Below are 18,423 nucleotides of genomic sequence, written 5' to 3' on the forward strand. Positions count from 1 at the left end.
GGTTATTAATTTGAGGGCTACCTGAAATCCCCAAATAAAATAAATATAACTGTTGCTGCCTTGGTTTTAATGTTTTTAAAGTTTTTTTAAAAAATCACTTCACGCCTGTAGTAAAAGACCTGCATTATATGCTGCAGTTCATTCTTCATCCTCTTTGCCTTTACAGGTAGTTCTCATTTAGTGACTACTTTGTTTAGTGACCATTCATAGTTGCAATGGTGGTAAATGGGTAACTTTGCAATCAACCCTTAGATTTACAACTTTCCCAGGTCTGTAAAGCACAGGAAAAGTGTAGTAAGATCATAAGCATAATCATGGTTTCATGACTTAGGAAGCACTTTGCTTAACCACAAAGGTGCCAGTCCCAATTACAGTCGCCAAACAAGGACTCTTTGTAATGTTCTATGTAATATATGCAATATTGTGATAGGTTCAGCTTCTATAACTTCCCCACGATACACCATTCCCGAAAGATAATGAGGTTGTGATTGAAATACGCTGAGAATAATCCAACCCTGAAGAAGTAGAAATGGCTTCCAGCTTGAAAGTCTGTTTTGGTGGTTTGATCTAACTGCATTCCCCTTGCCAAGAAAGAAACTTTCAAATATTATAGTTGGTAGATGAACCGCTACAACATTGAAATGCATCTTGTCAGCTACAGTTGGCCTGATGGAATATATAATAAAACAGATTTTTTTTTGCTTCGTTTTTGCAGATGTCTTAATCTGGAAGATAAACGCAATTTCTTTTGTTCCTAGTTTCTGATACTAAGCTTCTAAAATCATCACTTTGCTTCCCTGGGTCTTCATCAATGCTGCTTATTCTCAGTATCATTTTTTTTCTCCCCACAGAACCGTCTACAAAATGTGTGTGTTTTTTTTTATTTAAGACATTCATTCCATTATTATTTTTTCTTAAAGAGCAGATATGCAGAGAAAGGTGGGAGGAAAGCAGGCTCCCCCTCTAAGCAATTTATTACTGAAGATTTCTTAGGCAATAAGAGCCCAGCAAGGTTGCAGATCATCTAGACTATTAATGGCTCACTTGGTAACAGTTTCTCAAAGCAAAAAGCAAAAGTGATAAGCTGTGGGACGTAGTTGGTATCATTTATCCCACAAACTATGTACTTATAATGCCACTAGCTTTTTACGTTTGCTTGCCTTTTTTTCAAATTAAGACTATAAATATCTATAGAGTTCCAATTTCTAAAAATATTTCAATTTGTTATTGCAAATTATACTCAAATTACAATACTCTAATGCATAAAATGGTACTTGGAGTATATCTACATCTCCCTGTTTCCTAAATTCTCCTGAATATAAGCTGGAAGCCACGTGCCTTGATTTTTTTTTCTCCCCCAAATGTTAGGCATTTAGTAGAAGCTGTAGTGTGGCTCACGAAGCATAGGACATTTCCAGATGAAGATGACTAAAATTAAAAATGTAAACAAGAAAATTCCTACCTCTTTCTGTCATCCCTATAATCTTCTCCCTTTACACTGGGATTTGGGAATGGGTCAGGGTTCAAATTCATCCTCAATCCACTGGATGACTTTGGACTAGTTCCTCTCTCTCAGCTCAACCTATTTTTAGGCTTTTAAACCTAAAAATTTTAAAGGATTTTTTGGTGTAGATCAAAATCGGAGGAAGGAATACTACACATGCCTCCTTCAGTTTCTGGAGGAGGGGTAAGATATACACAGGCATATACATATTAACAATAAACACTGCAGCGACCTCAGATGTTATGGAAAATACAGGTCGTCCTCAATTTACGATGACCATTGAGCCCAAAATTTATTTTGCTATTTTGCCCCATTTTATGACTTTTCTCACCACATTTGTTAAGTGAATCACTGCAATTCTTCAATTAGTAACGCAGCTGTTAAGTGAATCTGGCTTCCCCATGACTTTGCTTGTCAGGAGGTCCTAAAAGGTGATCATATGATCCTGCGACATTGCAACCGTCATAAATGCGTCAGTTGACACTGCAACCATCAGAAATGTGAGTCAATTGTCAAGCATCTGAATGTAAATCACGTGACCATGGGGATGCGGCAACGGTCATAAGTGTGAAAAATGGTCACGAGTCACTGTTTTCGGTGCTGTTGTAATTTTAATGGTCACTAAATGAACTGTTGTAAGTTGAGGACAATCTGTATACATCCCCTTAAAGATCTTTTGACTTCCATGTGAATGATAGAGCAGAGAATTTCTACAATCTTCTATATAAAGAGTTTTTTTTTTTTAAAAAAGGAAAGAACCTCTACAGTCTGATATGAATATTAGATTAGTAAGGATATAATAAGGCGAACTTAAGAGTCAAACCACGTCAGCTACTGGAAATGGAAAGCTTAGTTGTCTAAAGCTTTTGTGTGATTTGGGCAGTTGTTAAGCAATTTACTTTACATGCCTTCATGCAGAAATATGATTGTGATTTGTTTCAAAGCTGTACCATGCTAAATTACCTCTGGAGTCTTTTGATGCTATTCTTGCCTGTTCTATCCTGTAATAGGTGCATTTTAGTAAAAAAGACAGATAATCTCAGATAATCATTAAAGGGAAGAAGGGAAGTCAAATGGGGGGGGGGAATCCAAGTCTGCTCAATTTTTTAAAAAATTGAATAATGGTGTAGCTAAAGCAGTCCAAAATAAATTTTTAAATATAGAGCACTAGCTTGTATCTCACAATAATATCCAGCAGGATCATACTGTCAATAATTTAAATCACAGAAATAATACAATTTTTACATCAATATTATATGCATGTTAAATGTATAAGACATATAATTTGGTAAGAAGATTCCTCAGCCAAAATACTACAGCTTCTTCCAGTAGCAATCAGAAATCTCTGAGAAGCCCAAAAGTAGGACATATACAATATCACTCAAATATAAAACAGCTGTTAATCAGGAGCAAGTTAAATACATATAATCAGAGTGAGTGAAAAGTATCCCGAGGCTTTATCAACCATAGCTTATAGAATTTGGTGTGGTACCGGGCAATGAATGAACACTCTAACTCAGGGGTGTCAAACTTATGTCGTCACGGTGGCATCACGTGACATATCAGGAATTTTTCCCCCTTTGCTAAACCAGGCGTGGGCATGGCCAGCGCGTGATACATCTGGCCGAGTGTTTGACAGCCCTGTTTTAACTGTTGCTTGAGTGTCCCGTTCCCCCCCACACCATTATAGAGGGTGGGAGTGTAAAAAGAAGCAGGCTCTTTTAGTGTAGATATTAATTAGCATGTACGGTATGCTTATAAAAATAACTATTCCCTTGAACGTCTGTGTCAAAGATCCTTATGGAAGATATAAGAAACCTCTGATGAACAGGGCAAATATGGCCTACGTATGTTTCATCTGGCTAGGCAACTCCTCCTTCTCAAGTTGTGCTTCTATTGAAATTTCAAAACCCAAGTCCCACGAAACAGTAATTAAAGACTTTTATCTCCAATTACAGTTAAAAAACTCAGTATTCCAAAAGGCCTCCCAACTGAGTGTTCACAACTCAAACAGAGCAGGTTTCAGAGAATTTCTGTAGAATGATCTGAACAATCGCTCTACACCCCTCCTGCTCACAGAAAAAGACATTTCCTCCATGAGAAGAAAAAGGTGGATGGGTGATTGCGAGTGCTCATTTTCTCAAGACTGCCCCTCCCTTTTTAATTTCCCCCTGCTTATATGCTCGTTCAGGTAGAAACTCTTAAATAGCTAAAAAAATCCCAATACAACAATTAGGTTTAAAACAGCTCAAATTAAATAAAACCCAATACACTTGGCAACCTCTAATCCATTTCAGGAAAAGCAAGATTCATACTCTCATTTTATTCCCAAATGATACATAGAAGAGTCAAATCTTGATTATCTTCTGAAGTACTTTAATTCCGGAGGTAGAAGAGGAGGGGCCATGATAGAAAAGCTCATCTCTAGCTCCCCTTTCATTGATGCTCCTGAGAAGCAGAGGCATACCTGAGCAAGCAACCTGATAGATAACTCGATCCAAAGCCATAAAGGTCATTACAGATCATAATCAGTATCTTGAATTGTATCCAGAAGCTTATCAGTAACCAACTCAACTCCTACAATAGTAATCTCACATGGATAGGTAAAGCACTATTCATCAGTATGCATGCAGCTGTATTCTTCAGCTTTCAAATGGTCCTCCAGAGAAGCTCACTATAAACTAAATTTCATTAATCTACATTGAACTGATGAAGGCATGAATGACTGCCAATGAAGACTTTTGTTCCAAAAAAGGCCCAAACAACACAAAACTAAAGCTGTGCAAAGGATCTCCTGTGACAGCCTCCATTTGCTTTTTCAATAGGAGGTATGATCCAGGAGAGCCCCAGAGTGTTAGGCTGCTCTATACACATTTTGTCTAGCATCAAAGATAAATTTCTTCTGGAATATGAAAGCTTCTGACTCAACAGTCTCTCCATTTACTTAGCGTTGAATCTAAGTGTGTTTCTCCTATCCAGACAATAACAGAGGTCACATAGAGAATCCTATAACGTGGGGGAAAGATGGCTGCAAAGTAAGATAGATAGATGGATAGTCTTTCAAATATTTTGTTATGAAAATTCTCTATTTTATTTTTTTTGTCTGGATATTCCAATCAATCTGGCTCAGCGCTCCAGATAACCAAGTGATGCTACTAAAAAAGGGGTAAAATGCACAACATTCACAAACAATAGCACAATTATGCTCCAATCTGTACAGCAGTCTGAAGTGAATAGATCGCATCATTTTAAATTACAATGCACCGAACAGATTTCCCTAAGAATCCCCCATCAGTTGATTGCGTCTAAGTGTCAAAATAGCTCCTTGATATACCATATGCAAAGAGTTTCACACATTCATCCATTTTATGACTTCTAGTCTAAAAATAATGGAGCAACTGGCCTGTGCATTCCTCATTTTATATTCACCAGAAATATAAATGGGTGCACTCTGCCTGTGTATGTAGTTTTCTATATACTTTTTTGATAAAGTAAACGAATGAAAATATCATGATTGAGAGCTGATTGTTCCATTGGATGAGTCATTATGAAAACAAGGGTCTGTTAAATACTGTAGCACAAATAGCTTTATTAGTGTACCTTATTCCCTCTTATACTCATTTTAAGATCAATTTTCTAATTTATATAAGATTACTTAGAAACTCAAGAAATTTCCATCATTTCATCTCTGTCATAGGTTTTATAGATGACTGAAATGGTTGGCTCCAAACTCAGTCATTTGGAAATATAATTTCTATCCCTAAAACACAATTTAAGAATGTTACAAATCATTTGGAAGCTTTGCCTTCCAGGAATGTTTTTAAGCCATATTAATAAATTATATAAAAAATGAACAGTTAAATAAATGCATGTGAATGTGCATTTGATGTTATTTACCATTTCTTTTACTTGTTAAATGTATAGGATACCTATCCTCCAGGGAGATCAAGACATGTATTAGCACTCCTTTATCCTGTTTTTCCACAATTAGGTTGATGTAGATTAAACGGAGAAAGTAGCTAATCTGTATAAATTTAATAAATAAATAAAATAATCCAAATTCCATGGTTGATAGACTTAAATCTAGGTCTCTCAAACAATCTGATTCTCATCCCAGTGTTGGAAAAGTAAACCATAAAGAATTTCCTTTATTTCAGCATGCACAACAGCAGTAAGTGAAATCTTCTTAGCAAAGAAATGATCTCAGCTCCATATATAAAATTAGTATACATTTAGGAAAATATTCAAAGAAAAGTCAGCAGATATTTAGGAAATTGGCATGAGGAAATGATATATATGGCTTGGGAATTTTTTTAGAAAAAAGGTATACATCAATAGAAGAGAATATTTGCAACTCTGGGTTGAATTGTGGGGTCCTTGGTACTCTCTGAGTTTGATTGTTTTCTTGCAATCATTTCTTGCAGATAATATTCTGATTATGTTACCTAGTTTGGTAATGAAACATCTGCAAGAAAACAACCAAGCTCAGAGAGCCCAAGGACCACCAGTATATACCAAGGGAGGAAAGCAAAATGGGGATGTTTCAAAGGCAGCATAAAAAAATACACATACTAAGGGACACCTGGGTTATGTGAATTTTATCCATAATCTAATGATGGTCATGGATGTTCCATGCTGATCCTCATTTGCTTCTGCTTGCTGAGGAGTCATGAAATTAAGCAACAAATGGGCATGTGCAACAACTGAGCCAGATATGGTTAATAATGACCGATGGGCCCCTATTCTACATCATACAATTTTCAGAAACTCACAGCTTCATGTGATGTGTTGCGTAGTGTGAAAAAAACACGGCACTAAAACCGAAGGATAAAATTCATCTCAAATCAATCCATGAATAGAAGGTTTCACTCAGCAGAACAGAAAGTAAGAGAATTCCTTATTCAATGGGAATCCAGAAACAGCAGAGAAAAGGGAAGCTGAATATTAAGTGAATTTGCCCTGATTCAGTTTTGCTGAATGAAGCCCTCCATTGAAGAAGCTTTCCATTTGGATTGTCTTCCTAATTTCAAGACAAAGTGAAAGATTTCATTTAAGTTAAACAAAATTAAAACATCCCTATCTTAAGCGTTAATATTTTTTTTACAGAAAATCTGCCGGTTATTACAAAAGGAAATAAAATGGAAAATTACCCTAAAAGACATTTCAAGATTCTCTCCACCCCAGATATCCATTCCTGCATCGTATGTTCCTATCTCTTCAAAGTAGTTTCTTTCAATAGAAAATAAGCCACCAGCCATAGTAGGGGTCCTAGTTGAAAACAAAAGAAAAAGAAAAAAATGGAAAAGAAAAATATTTTTTGAAAGATATTTTGTGGAATTTAATAAGTGATACTATAGCATATATCCTCCATATATATATATATATAGACAGAATTATATTTCATTTATTAGAAATTGAAGGTGTAGTATTAAATAATGTTGAACATTTTCATTCTCTGCTTGTAGAATTTCAGCCTGTACTCAAATAGTAGCCAATTGATGCACGCATGTAAACTTCTAAAATATTATTATGTCATTTAAAGCATAGTAATATAATGTAAGAAAGGGAATACTGCATTTTTAAGTAAAAGCTAAACTTTTAAAAGTGTTGATGAACTACCAAGAGCACAATTTTTATAAGCTTATAAATGTCTTGAGGGGGGAATCAAACCCAAGTAATAATCATGTATATAGAACTACCAATAACCCAGTGCCCGAAAATGTTCATTATTCTTTTTAAAACATTTATATTTAATTTCTTTAAAATCCCTTTAGAAATGTATACACTGTAACAAATACACTGGTTTCACATTAGGGCTCCATTACTGAGGCATTAGAATAAGGAACCTGCTGTATTCCATTTGATTGGTTTGATTGCTTCATTCTTTTGAATGGTAAAATATACATTCTAAAATCAAAACTGCACAGCAGAAGATGCAACTAAGTGCTTTTGTCAGCTGATTTTTATTGAATTCTATTGATTTATCAAACTATATCATGCACAAAATTTGATGAAGCAGCATGTTAGAATTTTTTGCTATGATATAGAATTTGCTAAATATTAATTGTGAAAAGAAGTAGGGTGAATATTCTCTATGGTCATAAAGAAGAGAGGAAATGAGTTATATGTTCTTACTTTTGATAGTACCAAGAGATTTCATTTATATATTATTATAAAATTTATATATTATTATAAAACTTTCATTTATAAACACACAAAACCCCATGGACAGTGACAAATGCCCCACACTTGTGTAGAAGATTAAAAAAATAATTTTTATGAATTATTCAAGAAATTTCAGTGAAATAGATACCCTTGAACTACTACATCCCATGTCACCCAAACAGATTTCCTCTTGCTCCTCATTATCCCAATTATGCTTTGAATGTTCTCCCTGGCCTCTAGAACAGACTGGACTGAGGGAGGAGAACTTTTTTTTGCCAGCAGAGAGATTGCACTGGAGACATTTCTTTGGCACATAGTCAAATTGTTGTTTGTTCATTCACCCAGTTTTGTTTCTGATAGTTTCAGTGGATTCTACTTCAAGAATAATGATCCCATCCCTAGGCCTTACTTTGTAATTGGAACTACAGATAAGCCACATGATGTGCTCTTGATAAACACAGTCCTACCATTTTATTCACTTAATTATGCACTCAAATTTATATAATTATATAATTATGCATTCAAATTTATTATCTTGACCACTAACACTTATGTCTCCCTGTTCAAATACAGCCATGGATCTCTACTTCACTATTGCACAAATACTGCACAAATGGAAAAGCTAAAATTACTTCTAACTTTAAGGTTTTTCCGTTTATGCTTCTAGTGAAGTAGAGATCCATGGGTGTATTTGAACAGGGAAAAATAAGTGTCAGTGGTCAAGATAACCAATTAATCATGCTTGATCTAGTGGGGAAGGCCTCGGGCTAGAAACCAGGAGGCTGTGAGTTCTAGTTCCAGCTTAGGTACAAAGCAGCTGAATGCCTGAGTCAGTTACTTCAGCTCAACTCTAGGAAGAAAGCAAGGGCAAGACACTTTTGAAAATCTCACCAAGAAAAACGCAGGGAATTGTCTAAGCAGTCACCAGGAATCAATACTGACTCAAAAGTCACCAAACAAAAAGCTATAAGAAGCACTTAAGCAAAATATCCAGACCTCAATGTGGCAAAGTCCCTCGCAGATGGAGAGTTGGGGATCTGAACTATGAACAACAGCAAAGAAATGTGCTGCAGGTTATTCTTCCCAAACCCTTAAGCATTTTAGGAGTTGAAAACATACACAGTCTCTTTGAAGCAGAGGTGGGCAATTATGGCCCCTTTATGGCCTCGTGGACTTCAACTCTCAGAATTCCTGAGCCAGCATTAGGTTGGCCCACCCCTGCTTTCGAATGTCAGCAGCCCAATCTAAAAACTCAAAAATACAATTCTCAAAATAAAATATCAAAACCAAGAGGGACAGGCAACAGTTTGAGACCAAATATTCTCCTTTGCAGTGGGAGTCCCAGCCTCAGAGAACTGAAATAATTCCAATAAGGGAACCAGGTCTATTTAACGTCTGATAAATGAGGCTGGGGTTCCAACCAGGCAGTATAGAAAGGTGGGGAAAGACTGTTTATACAGGCCTTGATCTGGGCAATTTCCAGTGCTTCCTCTGCAGACTTCTCTTTGTCATCATCCTCTGGTGTCTGCCATCTGCCTTCGTCCTTTTCTCTAATCCCACCCCTGCTCTTTCCACAGAGCAGCCTTTAAGCCTAGCCAGCCCTGAGTCCACAAAGCACTTCCAATCAGGAGCTGTGGCGTACTTATGAGGAGGCTGGGGCTTCTCCCTTCACTAATTAAAATTTACAGAAGATGCCTACCTTATTACATGAAATAGAAGTAAGAAACAATTGTGAGAAACAATTGTTAAACAAGGACAAGAAAAGAGCCTTTGCATAAAATTTAATTTCAAATGTTGTTGACAAAATTTCGGGAGGGAGGGAGGGAGGGAGGGAGGGGAAGGAAGGAAGGAAGGAAGGAAGGAAGGAAGGAAGGAAGGAAGGAAGGAAGGAAGGAAGGAAGGAAGGAAGGGGACCTATATGACAACTATCCCATGTAATGATTTTAGATATTTGCAACAAAATGCAACAATCCATAAAACATAGCTAAAAACAAAAGTACCTTTCCCCCCAAGCACAGGTCAAATATCCTCCTAACTCAATCTCTATCTTGCCCAATGCTTGGTGGAAGGGCTAGATCTTCAGCGTCCTCTCGAAGCCTAAAAAGGTATGAACCCCTCAGATCTCAAGTTGGAGGCTGTGGGAATGGGCTTAACATAATGATGGAGGAGGAGGAGGAGGAGGAGGAAGAGGAGGAGGAGTTGGAAACTGAATCAAAACAAAGTGATCACTGAAATGAAAGAAGCTTTTTGGGATAACAATACTTGACAAAAGATTCCAGTGACAGATTTTAATTCAGAAAACATGAACCAAGTGATGGGACTGAATAGGACAAGAGCATTGATTTCCCAGAGTAAAGTTCTAGAAGACCTTGAGTCCATTAGCTCTTGTTCTATGTCATTTCATGTAAGACCATTTATGGCCCCAAGGATCAGCTGTGGAATAACAGTAAAAGGATTCGAGGACTGGGGAACTTTCATATTCAGTTTTTTTGCATCACTAGAAACTCAATCGTTTTGATGAATATTAAACTTATACTGTGCAAGCTTAAGACCTTTGGGCAGTAGACAAGATATAAATATTCTGAATAAATTATATTTCATTTCATTTAAACAATTATTGGTATAGCGTAATGTGCCTCAAGAGTTTTAAAATAAAATTGAACTTGACAACCAAACTGATATTCATCAAGGGAATAAAATTGGATGTATGAACCGGTTCTAAAATGTCACTGTTATTGTCATCACTGCAAATGGCTAAATGGCTCAATTTTTTTTCTCTTTTATGTTTTCAAGGCTCAACAGATCAGTAAACATTATGACAAAATTCACACTGGCAGCAGCTTGTGTCATATAACAAGAGAGGGAAAGAGAGAGCATGTATTGTCAATTAAATCAACGGAAATAATACTTTTAATAACTGTGAGGAGACACTTTAAATATTTCAAATGTGAATGCATGGATATATTGAAGCCTTTTTGTACCAGCGGTTCAATGCAAGATGCTATGCCTTTCTTTTGCTCCTTGAGCGCCATAAGATTTCATTCTGCCCCTTGTGTTTTTTACCAGAAGATGAAATTATTCAGAAGTTCAAGTTTCATGTTATAAATATGCACATGACATATTGTTTTCTTCTATGAATATAATGAAGGCCGTGGGAGGGATGAAGTAACTTTATATGAAACAGCCATCTTTTTCTTTTCATTGGCCCTTGTTTGCTTCAATTACTTCCAAAATACTTTGAGTTTATTTGGTTCTCTTGACCTGAGAATTCCGTTTTTGGGGAGGTTTTGACTTTTACATGGCGTAGATCATTAAAGCTTCAGAATATAATATAATCAACTGTATATAATCAACTGACAGAACCCAATCAAGTACAAGTAGTCCTCAACATATGACAACAGTTGGGAGCAGAATTTCTTTTGCTAAGCAAGATGGTTGTTAAAGTGAGTTGCGCCTGATCTTACAGCTTTTTTCACCACGGTTGTTAAAAAATATCACTGCAGGTGTTAAGGGAACCACACAGTAGTTTCATCAAACCTGGCTTCTCTCATTGACTTTGCTTGTTGGAAGCTGGCCAGGAAAGTTGCCAATGGTGATCCCATGATCCTGGAATGCTGAGAAAGGTATTCAGTAAATACATCCCAGTTGGCAAGTGTCTGAAGTTTGATCACATGACCATGGGGATGCTCCAACACTTTTAAGTACAAGGACTGCTCATAAGTCACTTTTTTAAAGCACTGTTGCAACTTAGAATAATCGCTAAACAAATGGCTATTAAGTCAAGGACTACCTGTAGATTAAATCACTGTTTTGCCACAAGCAACATTAGCTGTATTTGTCCAGACAGAGTATGAGATGACTTGAAGCTGCTGGTGGTGTCCCAGTTTAATAAGATATTGGAGAGAAAGTGTTCTGACCCGGCTCCCAAACACGACAAACTCTATGTAATTAATAACTTTCCTCTATTAGGGGTGCCAGCAGCCTCGGCAAAAAGTCTCTGTCTCTCTCTCTTTCTCTCTCTCTCACACAGCAGGCTAATAAGTCTGTCCAGCAGGGAGAGAATAGTTGTCTGCTACACCTATTCATCTCCACCCCATGCCTTTTATCCCCAGAGCGAGGGTGGGGCTTTGCTAGCAGCAGTGACTCTTCCATCCCAAGGATTGGCCCATAGATTTCCACTGCTCTCCTCTCCTCTGCCTTCTGTGCATCCATGTGTCAGGCACTGGACTCAGTTCTTCCTCTTCCTCCTCATCAGCCACCTCCAGACCTGGGGGCTGTTGACTCTCCATCTGAGGGCTGATTGACGGTCCAGGCTCCACCTGTGTCTCTGTCTCTGACAGCTCCATTCTCTCTTCCCCCTCGGAGCTCTCAGATTGCCTTCATGCTGGCCCTGACTCCCACGCCTCCTCCTCCTCTGATTTGGCTGCCGACTGCCAACAAGCCACAACAGGGAGGGGCTGAGTCCTGAAAGCTCTACTTTTCTATCATGGGGGCCAAAATGCCTTGAAAGATCACTCCCCTAATTATAGTGTCCTCCACCTCTCCTTGAAAATGGTCTTCCAAAATTGGTATAGACCAAGTTTTCACAAAGGAGAGACACTGGGGACAAATTGTTCCCTATCAGTAGAAATATCACAGCCTGCTGGTTTGAAAGAATTTAATTTTTCCTAATCTATCTTCATTTATTATATATTGTAATTATTATTTCAGATTTTGATGTTTTTAAATGACAACTGGGTTTGCATTTTGCTACTTGGGGTTGTGGGCTAGTTTCATACCAGGGAAATACTATTGTAATTTAAATTGTAATTATATTTACAACAAATGTAATAAATGATACAAACAAATGCACCAGAACAAACTGATAATACTTTTATTGCAACTATTATTTTAAAGGCCAAAAGAGGCAAAATGAGCCCATGGAATTATCTTAATTTATAAGCACGTTTTGAACTCCTCCCCAAAAATATATATCTCAAGACAAAAGAAAATTGATAAGCACAACTGTTAAGTCTTGGAGTGGAAATATTTGTGGAGTAGAAATATTTGCATTTTGATTTTGGACAATGCTACTGACAAGAATAGCCTCAAATTTCCTGAACCGACCAAAACATATACCTGGAAATCAATATTGGTTCCCTTAGATTGACACAGTGTGAATCCTCCAAAATCTGCCTTTTCCATATATATAAAGATGCATGATGTCGATTTTATTTATTTAATTTATATTCTGCCTTTATTATTTTTACAAATATTTCAAGATGGCAAACATATCCAACGCACTTTTCCACTTCTATTTTCCCTACAACAACAACCTTGTGAGGTGAATAAGACTGAGGGAGAGTGACTAGCTCAAAGTTATCCAGCCAGTCATAGATAAGGTGGGACTAGAACTCACAGTGCCCTGGTTTCTAGCCTAGTGCCTTAACTACTGGATCACATTCACTGTAGGTCTGAAGTAGCAGAGTCTGAACTTTTAGAAGACAGACTGACTTAAGCTACCATTTCATGCATACTCTTCTTAAGGGGAGCAATGTAACCAAATGGAGAAGAATTATTTGAACTATGTAATGGAATGACTATCTAACAGATGGGCCAAAGAGATTAAGTAAGGTTTATTATTATATAGTAGAGGTATCAAGAAAAATGGCATAGCTATGCTGGCTCTGTAGCATGAATAAACGAACTCCTAAAATTCAGTGTACAGTGAAATACAGAATCCTGTTAGGATGGACATTTTTAACCACAGAGCTTGTTGGACTTAAGATACAGGGAGGGAAGGAATTGCTTATGGAGCTGGGGTCAGAGGAGAATGATTTCTTGCTGGCTGGGGAATTCTAGGAGTTGAAGACCAGACTTCTTAAAGTTGCCCAGGGTTGAGAAAGATTCTCCACAGTGTCAAGTTTCTTCTATTAAAGTTAATTCCAGCCCTAAATCTAATCACACATGACTCTTCTGTTTACTTCAAAGATAGTTGCAAATCTATCTGGCATTCATTTGGCATCAACATAAATTATTTTGTTTGCCTGGAAACATATTACTTACATGCTCTGCAGCTCTGCTTTTCATTACAGGCATTGTGATCTCAAAAGACCAAATGGCATTAAAAACCATAAAATGGCATCATCATTTTGAAAACAAAAATGCATCAACGTTTTTCAAAACATAATATTTTACTATCTTGAAATGTAGGATTTTAGTATTCTAAAGCTTAGTTTCCTACACTTTCCCTAAAAAGCATGTTCAAAAGCCTTCTTTCTACACAAAGGTCTTTGTATGCAGCTATTATCCTATATAGATAGTCCGTGACTTATGACCACTGTTGAGGTAATTCCCCGTTAGAAGAATGAGCGCATACAGGGTGACGTATTTGAGAGAAGTGTTTGAATAATACACACACAGTACAGATACACTGTACAGTAAATGTAGGTTTTTACTTCCAGAAAGGTTTAAGCAAAGTCCAAACACAGTCCAAAAGCATTCACAAGTAAATCAGTCAGTTTTCAATCCAGGGATAATCCAAATATCAAATTCCAGTGTCAAAAACAGTTCAGTATCAGACTTACATTAAATCCAGTAATATCAGTCAATTAGAAGAAATGGAGCAACGGCAATACTTTCCAACAGAAGGAAACAGAGATACACTCACACTCTCTTCTGAGACTCAGACTAAAACAACCCAGGTTTCTGGCTCCATCTTATGGCTGTTTGAAAAACCACACCCAATTGCAGTTTTTGCAATCTCTTAAAGACATAGTACTAAAATGTTTATCCTGGTTTATATATTTCTAACCCAAATACCTGTTAGGTGACTTATATTCCTAACATTCTCCCCTTTTGGGTAAGATAATATATACAACCTTACATTCTAAGTCCATAAACTTCACAGCACGCCTTATGCTTTATAGGGCCTTGGGCCTTTGTAAAATGATCTGCTATATTGTTTTCTGACATACAGTATTCCAGCTTAATCATTTTACTTTGCACACATTGTCTCACATTTAAATATCTTAAATCTGTGTGTTTCGTTCTTGTTTTAACAGCAATATTTGAAGCCATCTGTATTGCTGATTGGTTATCTTCGTAAATAACAATAGGATCTGTTACATTAATTCCCATATCAATTAATAATTGCTTATACAAAACTAAATCTGTACATAATAAAGACAAACATGAGAATTCAGCCTCCATTGTTGACAATCTTAGATGTTTCTATCTAATAGATCTCCATCCAATCAATGCTTTCCCCAATAATACAGCAGTACCCGATGTAGATTTTCGTGTATTTATGTCTGTAGCAAAACTTGCATCAGCATATGCAGTTAAATTCAGTTCATCTTTTGGCTCCAAATACAATGCATAATGCATTGTCTGTTTCAGGTATCTTAACACACGTTTAGCAGCTTGACAGTGCCTTTCAGTTGGCTCAGTGTCAAATCTCGCTAATTGATTAACACTGTATGCGATATCTGGCCTTGACCAATTACTGAGATAAAGATAAACTACCAATCAAGGACTGATAAATGTTCTTATCAAAAACAGGACTTTGTACATCAGTATGGCTAAACTCCTGGCTCATTGGTGTCTTAGCCAGTTTACAAAGTTCCATTTTAAAACTTTTTAGTAATTGGTTAATTTTATCTGCTTGTGAGATCTTGTATCCTCCTATATCTATCTTTAAACCAAGATATTGTTTGATTTCTCCTAATTGTTTTATCTTAAATTTCTTTTCCAATAGTGAAATTATCTCAGTAGCTTCTTGTTCAGTTTTGGTGATTAATGCTATGTCATCAGTAAATAATAATAATGACACTATACCATTAGTTTCCTTTTTAAACAAACATGGATCAGCCATGCCAGCTACAAGACCTATCTTAGTTAATTCTTTAACTATACATTGGTTCTACTCATATCCTGATTGCTTCAAACCATAAAGACTCTTTTTCAATTTCCAGCAATCAGTTGTTTTATCAGTATAATCATTTTTGAGACCTAAAGGTTTCTTTAAATATATAGTGTGTTGCAACGGTGCATGCAGATATGCTGTGTCTACATCCAAATGATTTACAATGTATTTCTCCTTAGCTGCCCACACTAATGCTGCCCTTAATGTAGTAGCCTTCAGACTAGGTGCAAACACCTAATCATAGTCATTTGCTGTCTGATTGAACCCTTGTGCTACTAACCTGGCTTTATGGGAAACAGTCCCATCTACACCTGTCTTTAGCTTATATATCCATTTACATCCTATGGCATGTTTACCTGGTGGCAACTTAACATTTTCATATACCTCCAGTCTTTTTAATGATTCCAGTTCCTTATCCATTGCTTTCTGCCAAGCAGTATGACCCTTAGCAGGAAACAGTTTTAATTCACTATAATTACTTGGAACTGTACTCACTTGGCATACAACACTAGCCTGATATCTATCAGGTGGTCGTGTTACTCGGGTTGAACGTCTTGGTAATACAGGGCTTACTGGTGGACTTTCCTGTGCCATCTGCTCCTGTTCTTCTATTTCTTCCTGTGCCTGTTCTACTACTTCCTCCTGTTCTTTCTCTTTAATGGCTATTTGGGGTTTACTGATTTTACCTTTAGGGACTAAATAATATCATTGCTGGATTCCTGTTCCAGTTTATCCCATCCAACGTGCTCGAGAAATTTTGCACTAGCACTACAATAAACATGAGCTGTGCCTTGATCCCAGAATCTAAATGATATATGGTTGGCCTCATAACCCACAAAAAAAACTTCTTAGCTCTATGTTGTCTTTTCAGTCTTACTTGTGAGGGACTATGCACCCAAGCTGGAGCTCAAATGTGTGTAGGTAACTTAAATTTGGCTTTCTGCCATGCCAATGAATGAATGGCAATTCTCCAGTTGTTGTATTAACTACATTGTTTAACACATGATTACTGCACATTATGGCCTCACCCCACAGTGTTTCAGGTAAACCTGAATCAGATAACATCGTGCAAGCCATGGCTTGTAATGTTTGCCCTCTCCGTTCTACAAACAAGTTATGTTGTGGTCTGTAAGGTGCAGAACATTTATGCTCAACACCAGCCAATTTTAACATAGTTTGGAATCTTTTGTTAACAAATTCAGTCCCATTATCAGTAACTAAAGTAATTACTTTACTTTTCATTTTTCTCTCAGCAAACCTTAGCCAGTTAAAGAAATGTTGGAATGTTTCTGTTTTGTTTTTCATAAGATAGCAGAAACCATATCGTGAGTAATGGTCCATAATACTCAAAATATAACAGGCACCTCTTAAACTTGGTTTTTTAGGACCAATTATGTCAGCAAACACAACCTCTAAAGGTTCTTTGGTCTTAAACCCATTAAGTCTGTTTGCTGGAGTAACCTTACTCGTTTCTTGACTACAAGCATTACAGTGTAAATACTTGCTACAAGGTTTCAATTTTACTCCCTCTAACAATTCAACAGTTTGTTTGAGCATTTTGAAATTAACGTGCCCTAGACGTCTATGTACTAAATGTATACATTCATCATGTGGCTTAACATTGTTATAAACTGAGTTAGCCATTTTCAACTGATCATCATGTATCACATATAAATCATTCTTTAAAGTAGCATTAACCCTTTTACCCTCTTTCTCTATTATACAGTTATCTCCCCTAAAGGTTACTACATAACCAAGATTAACTAAAGCCCTTACTGATAACAAATTAAATTTTATTTTAGGTACATATAACATAGTTAAATGTTCGTTTATATAAGAACAATATGCAGTACCTTCACCTGATGTGTTCATCTTCCATCCATTTGCCAATGATACATGTTATTTACTCGTGGACAACTTTACAAACCTGTTTCTATCTTTAGTAATGCATTGTGATGCTCCACTATCAACAACCCACAAATCATGGTTTACAGTTGAATTGCTAGACATAGCTAAACTAACATTCTTCTTGGCCTTCTGGTGTTTGCCAGTATTCTGTTGTTTTCCCTTCTTACAGAATTTAGCTATATGTCCTCTAGCCCCACAAGAAAAACATTTCCTAACAGTATAGGCAGTTGAAGATAAATCCTCTTCTTGTGGTTGTTCCTTCCTCAGTTGGTCCCTATCCAGTCGTCTTCTTGCTTTCTCTAACAATCTTCCAGTAATGACAGTCAATGTCAGTTTATCTCTGGGCAGGACTTCCAGTGAAGATACATAATCATCATAACTTTCATCCAATGAGGAAAGAATGATATAAACTTGATGCAGCTCTGAAAATATCAGTTCTTTTTCATGTAGCTCTTGAAAAGTTCTTTTCATGAAGTTTAAATGAGCTAACATATCTCCACCTTTCAGAAGACGTGCTCTAAACAGTTTACGTGTAAGATGTGTGCACCTACACTGTCACGAACATAAATCCTCTTCAAATTCTCCCAACATCTAGCAGCAGACTCTTCACCACGAACATGGACTAGATGCTGGTCACTCAGTGTTAGTCCAATTATACAAAGAGCTCGTTCGTTGTTCTGGTTAAAGTCAGCAAGCTTCTTGGCATCATCCTCATTAGCTGGATCCCAAGCATTTACATCCGGTGGGTCTTGAACTACATTCCATAAACCTTCTCTACGCAGAAGTAGACTGCATTTCATAGACCAGGAAACATAGTTTGTTCCATCCAACCGGGTTATCAGTGATAGACATGTTGAAGTGACTTGTGCCATCTTTACCAGGATAGTAAACCACAATTAAGCAGTAAACAGCTGTCTGTATACAGTACTGTGCATTCACA

At 36.9% G+C, this 18,423-nt stretch overlaps 1 protein-coding gene across 6 annotated transcripts in view; it reads right to left on the reverse strand.

The window, feature by feature from the left end:
- GALNT13 (polypeptide N-acetylgalactosaminyltransferase 13) overlaps nt 1–18,423 on the reverse strand; it is a 239,269-nt gene that overhangs the window by 75,428 nt on the left and 145,418 nt on the right. For all 6 annotated transcript variants that reach the window (XM_026680097.2, XM_087949975.1, XM_087949973.1 and 3 more), the window contains exon 7: nt 6,655–6,772. In XM_026680097.2, the coding sequence (XP_026535882.1) occupies nt 6,655–6,772 (118 nt within the window). The remainder of the gene's footprint in view (nt 1–6,654; nt 6,773–18,423) is intronic.

Source organism: Notechis scutatus, chromosome 1 (genome assembly GCF_049901735.1).
Source record: "Notechis scutatus isolate UNSWTSFEM ecotype Mainland chromosome 1, rNotScu1.2, whole genome shotgun sequence".
Lineage (NCBI taxonomy): Eukaryota > Metazoa > Chordata > Lepidosauria > Squamata > Elapidae > Notechis > Notechis scutatus.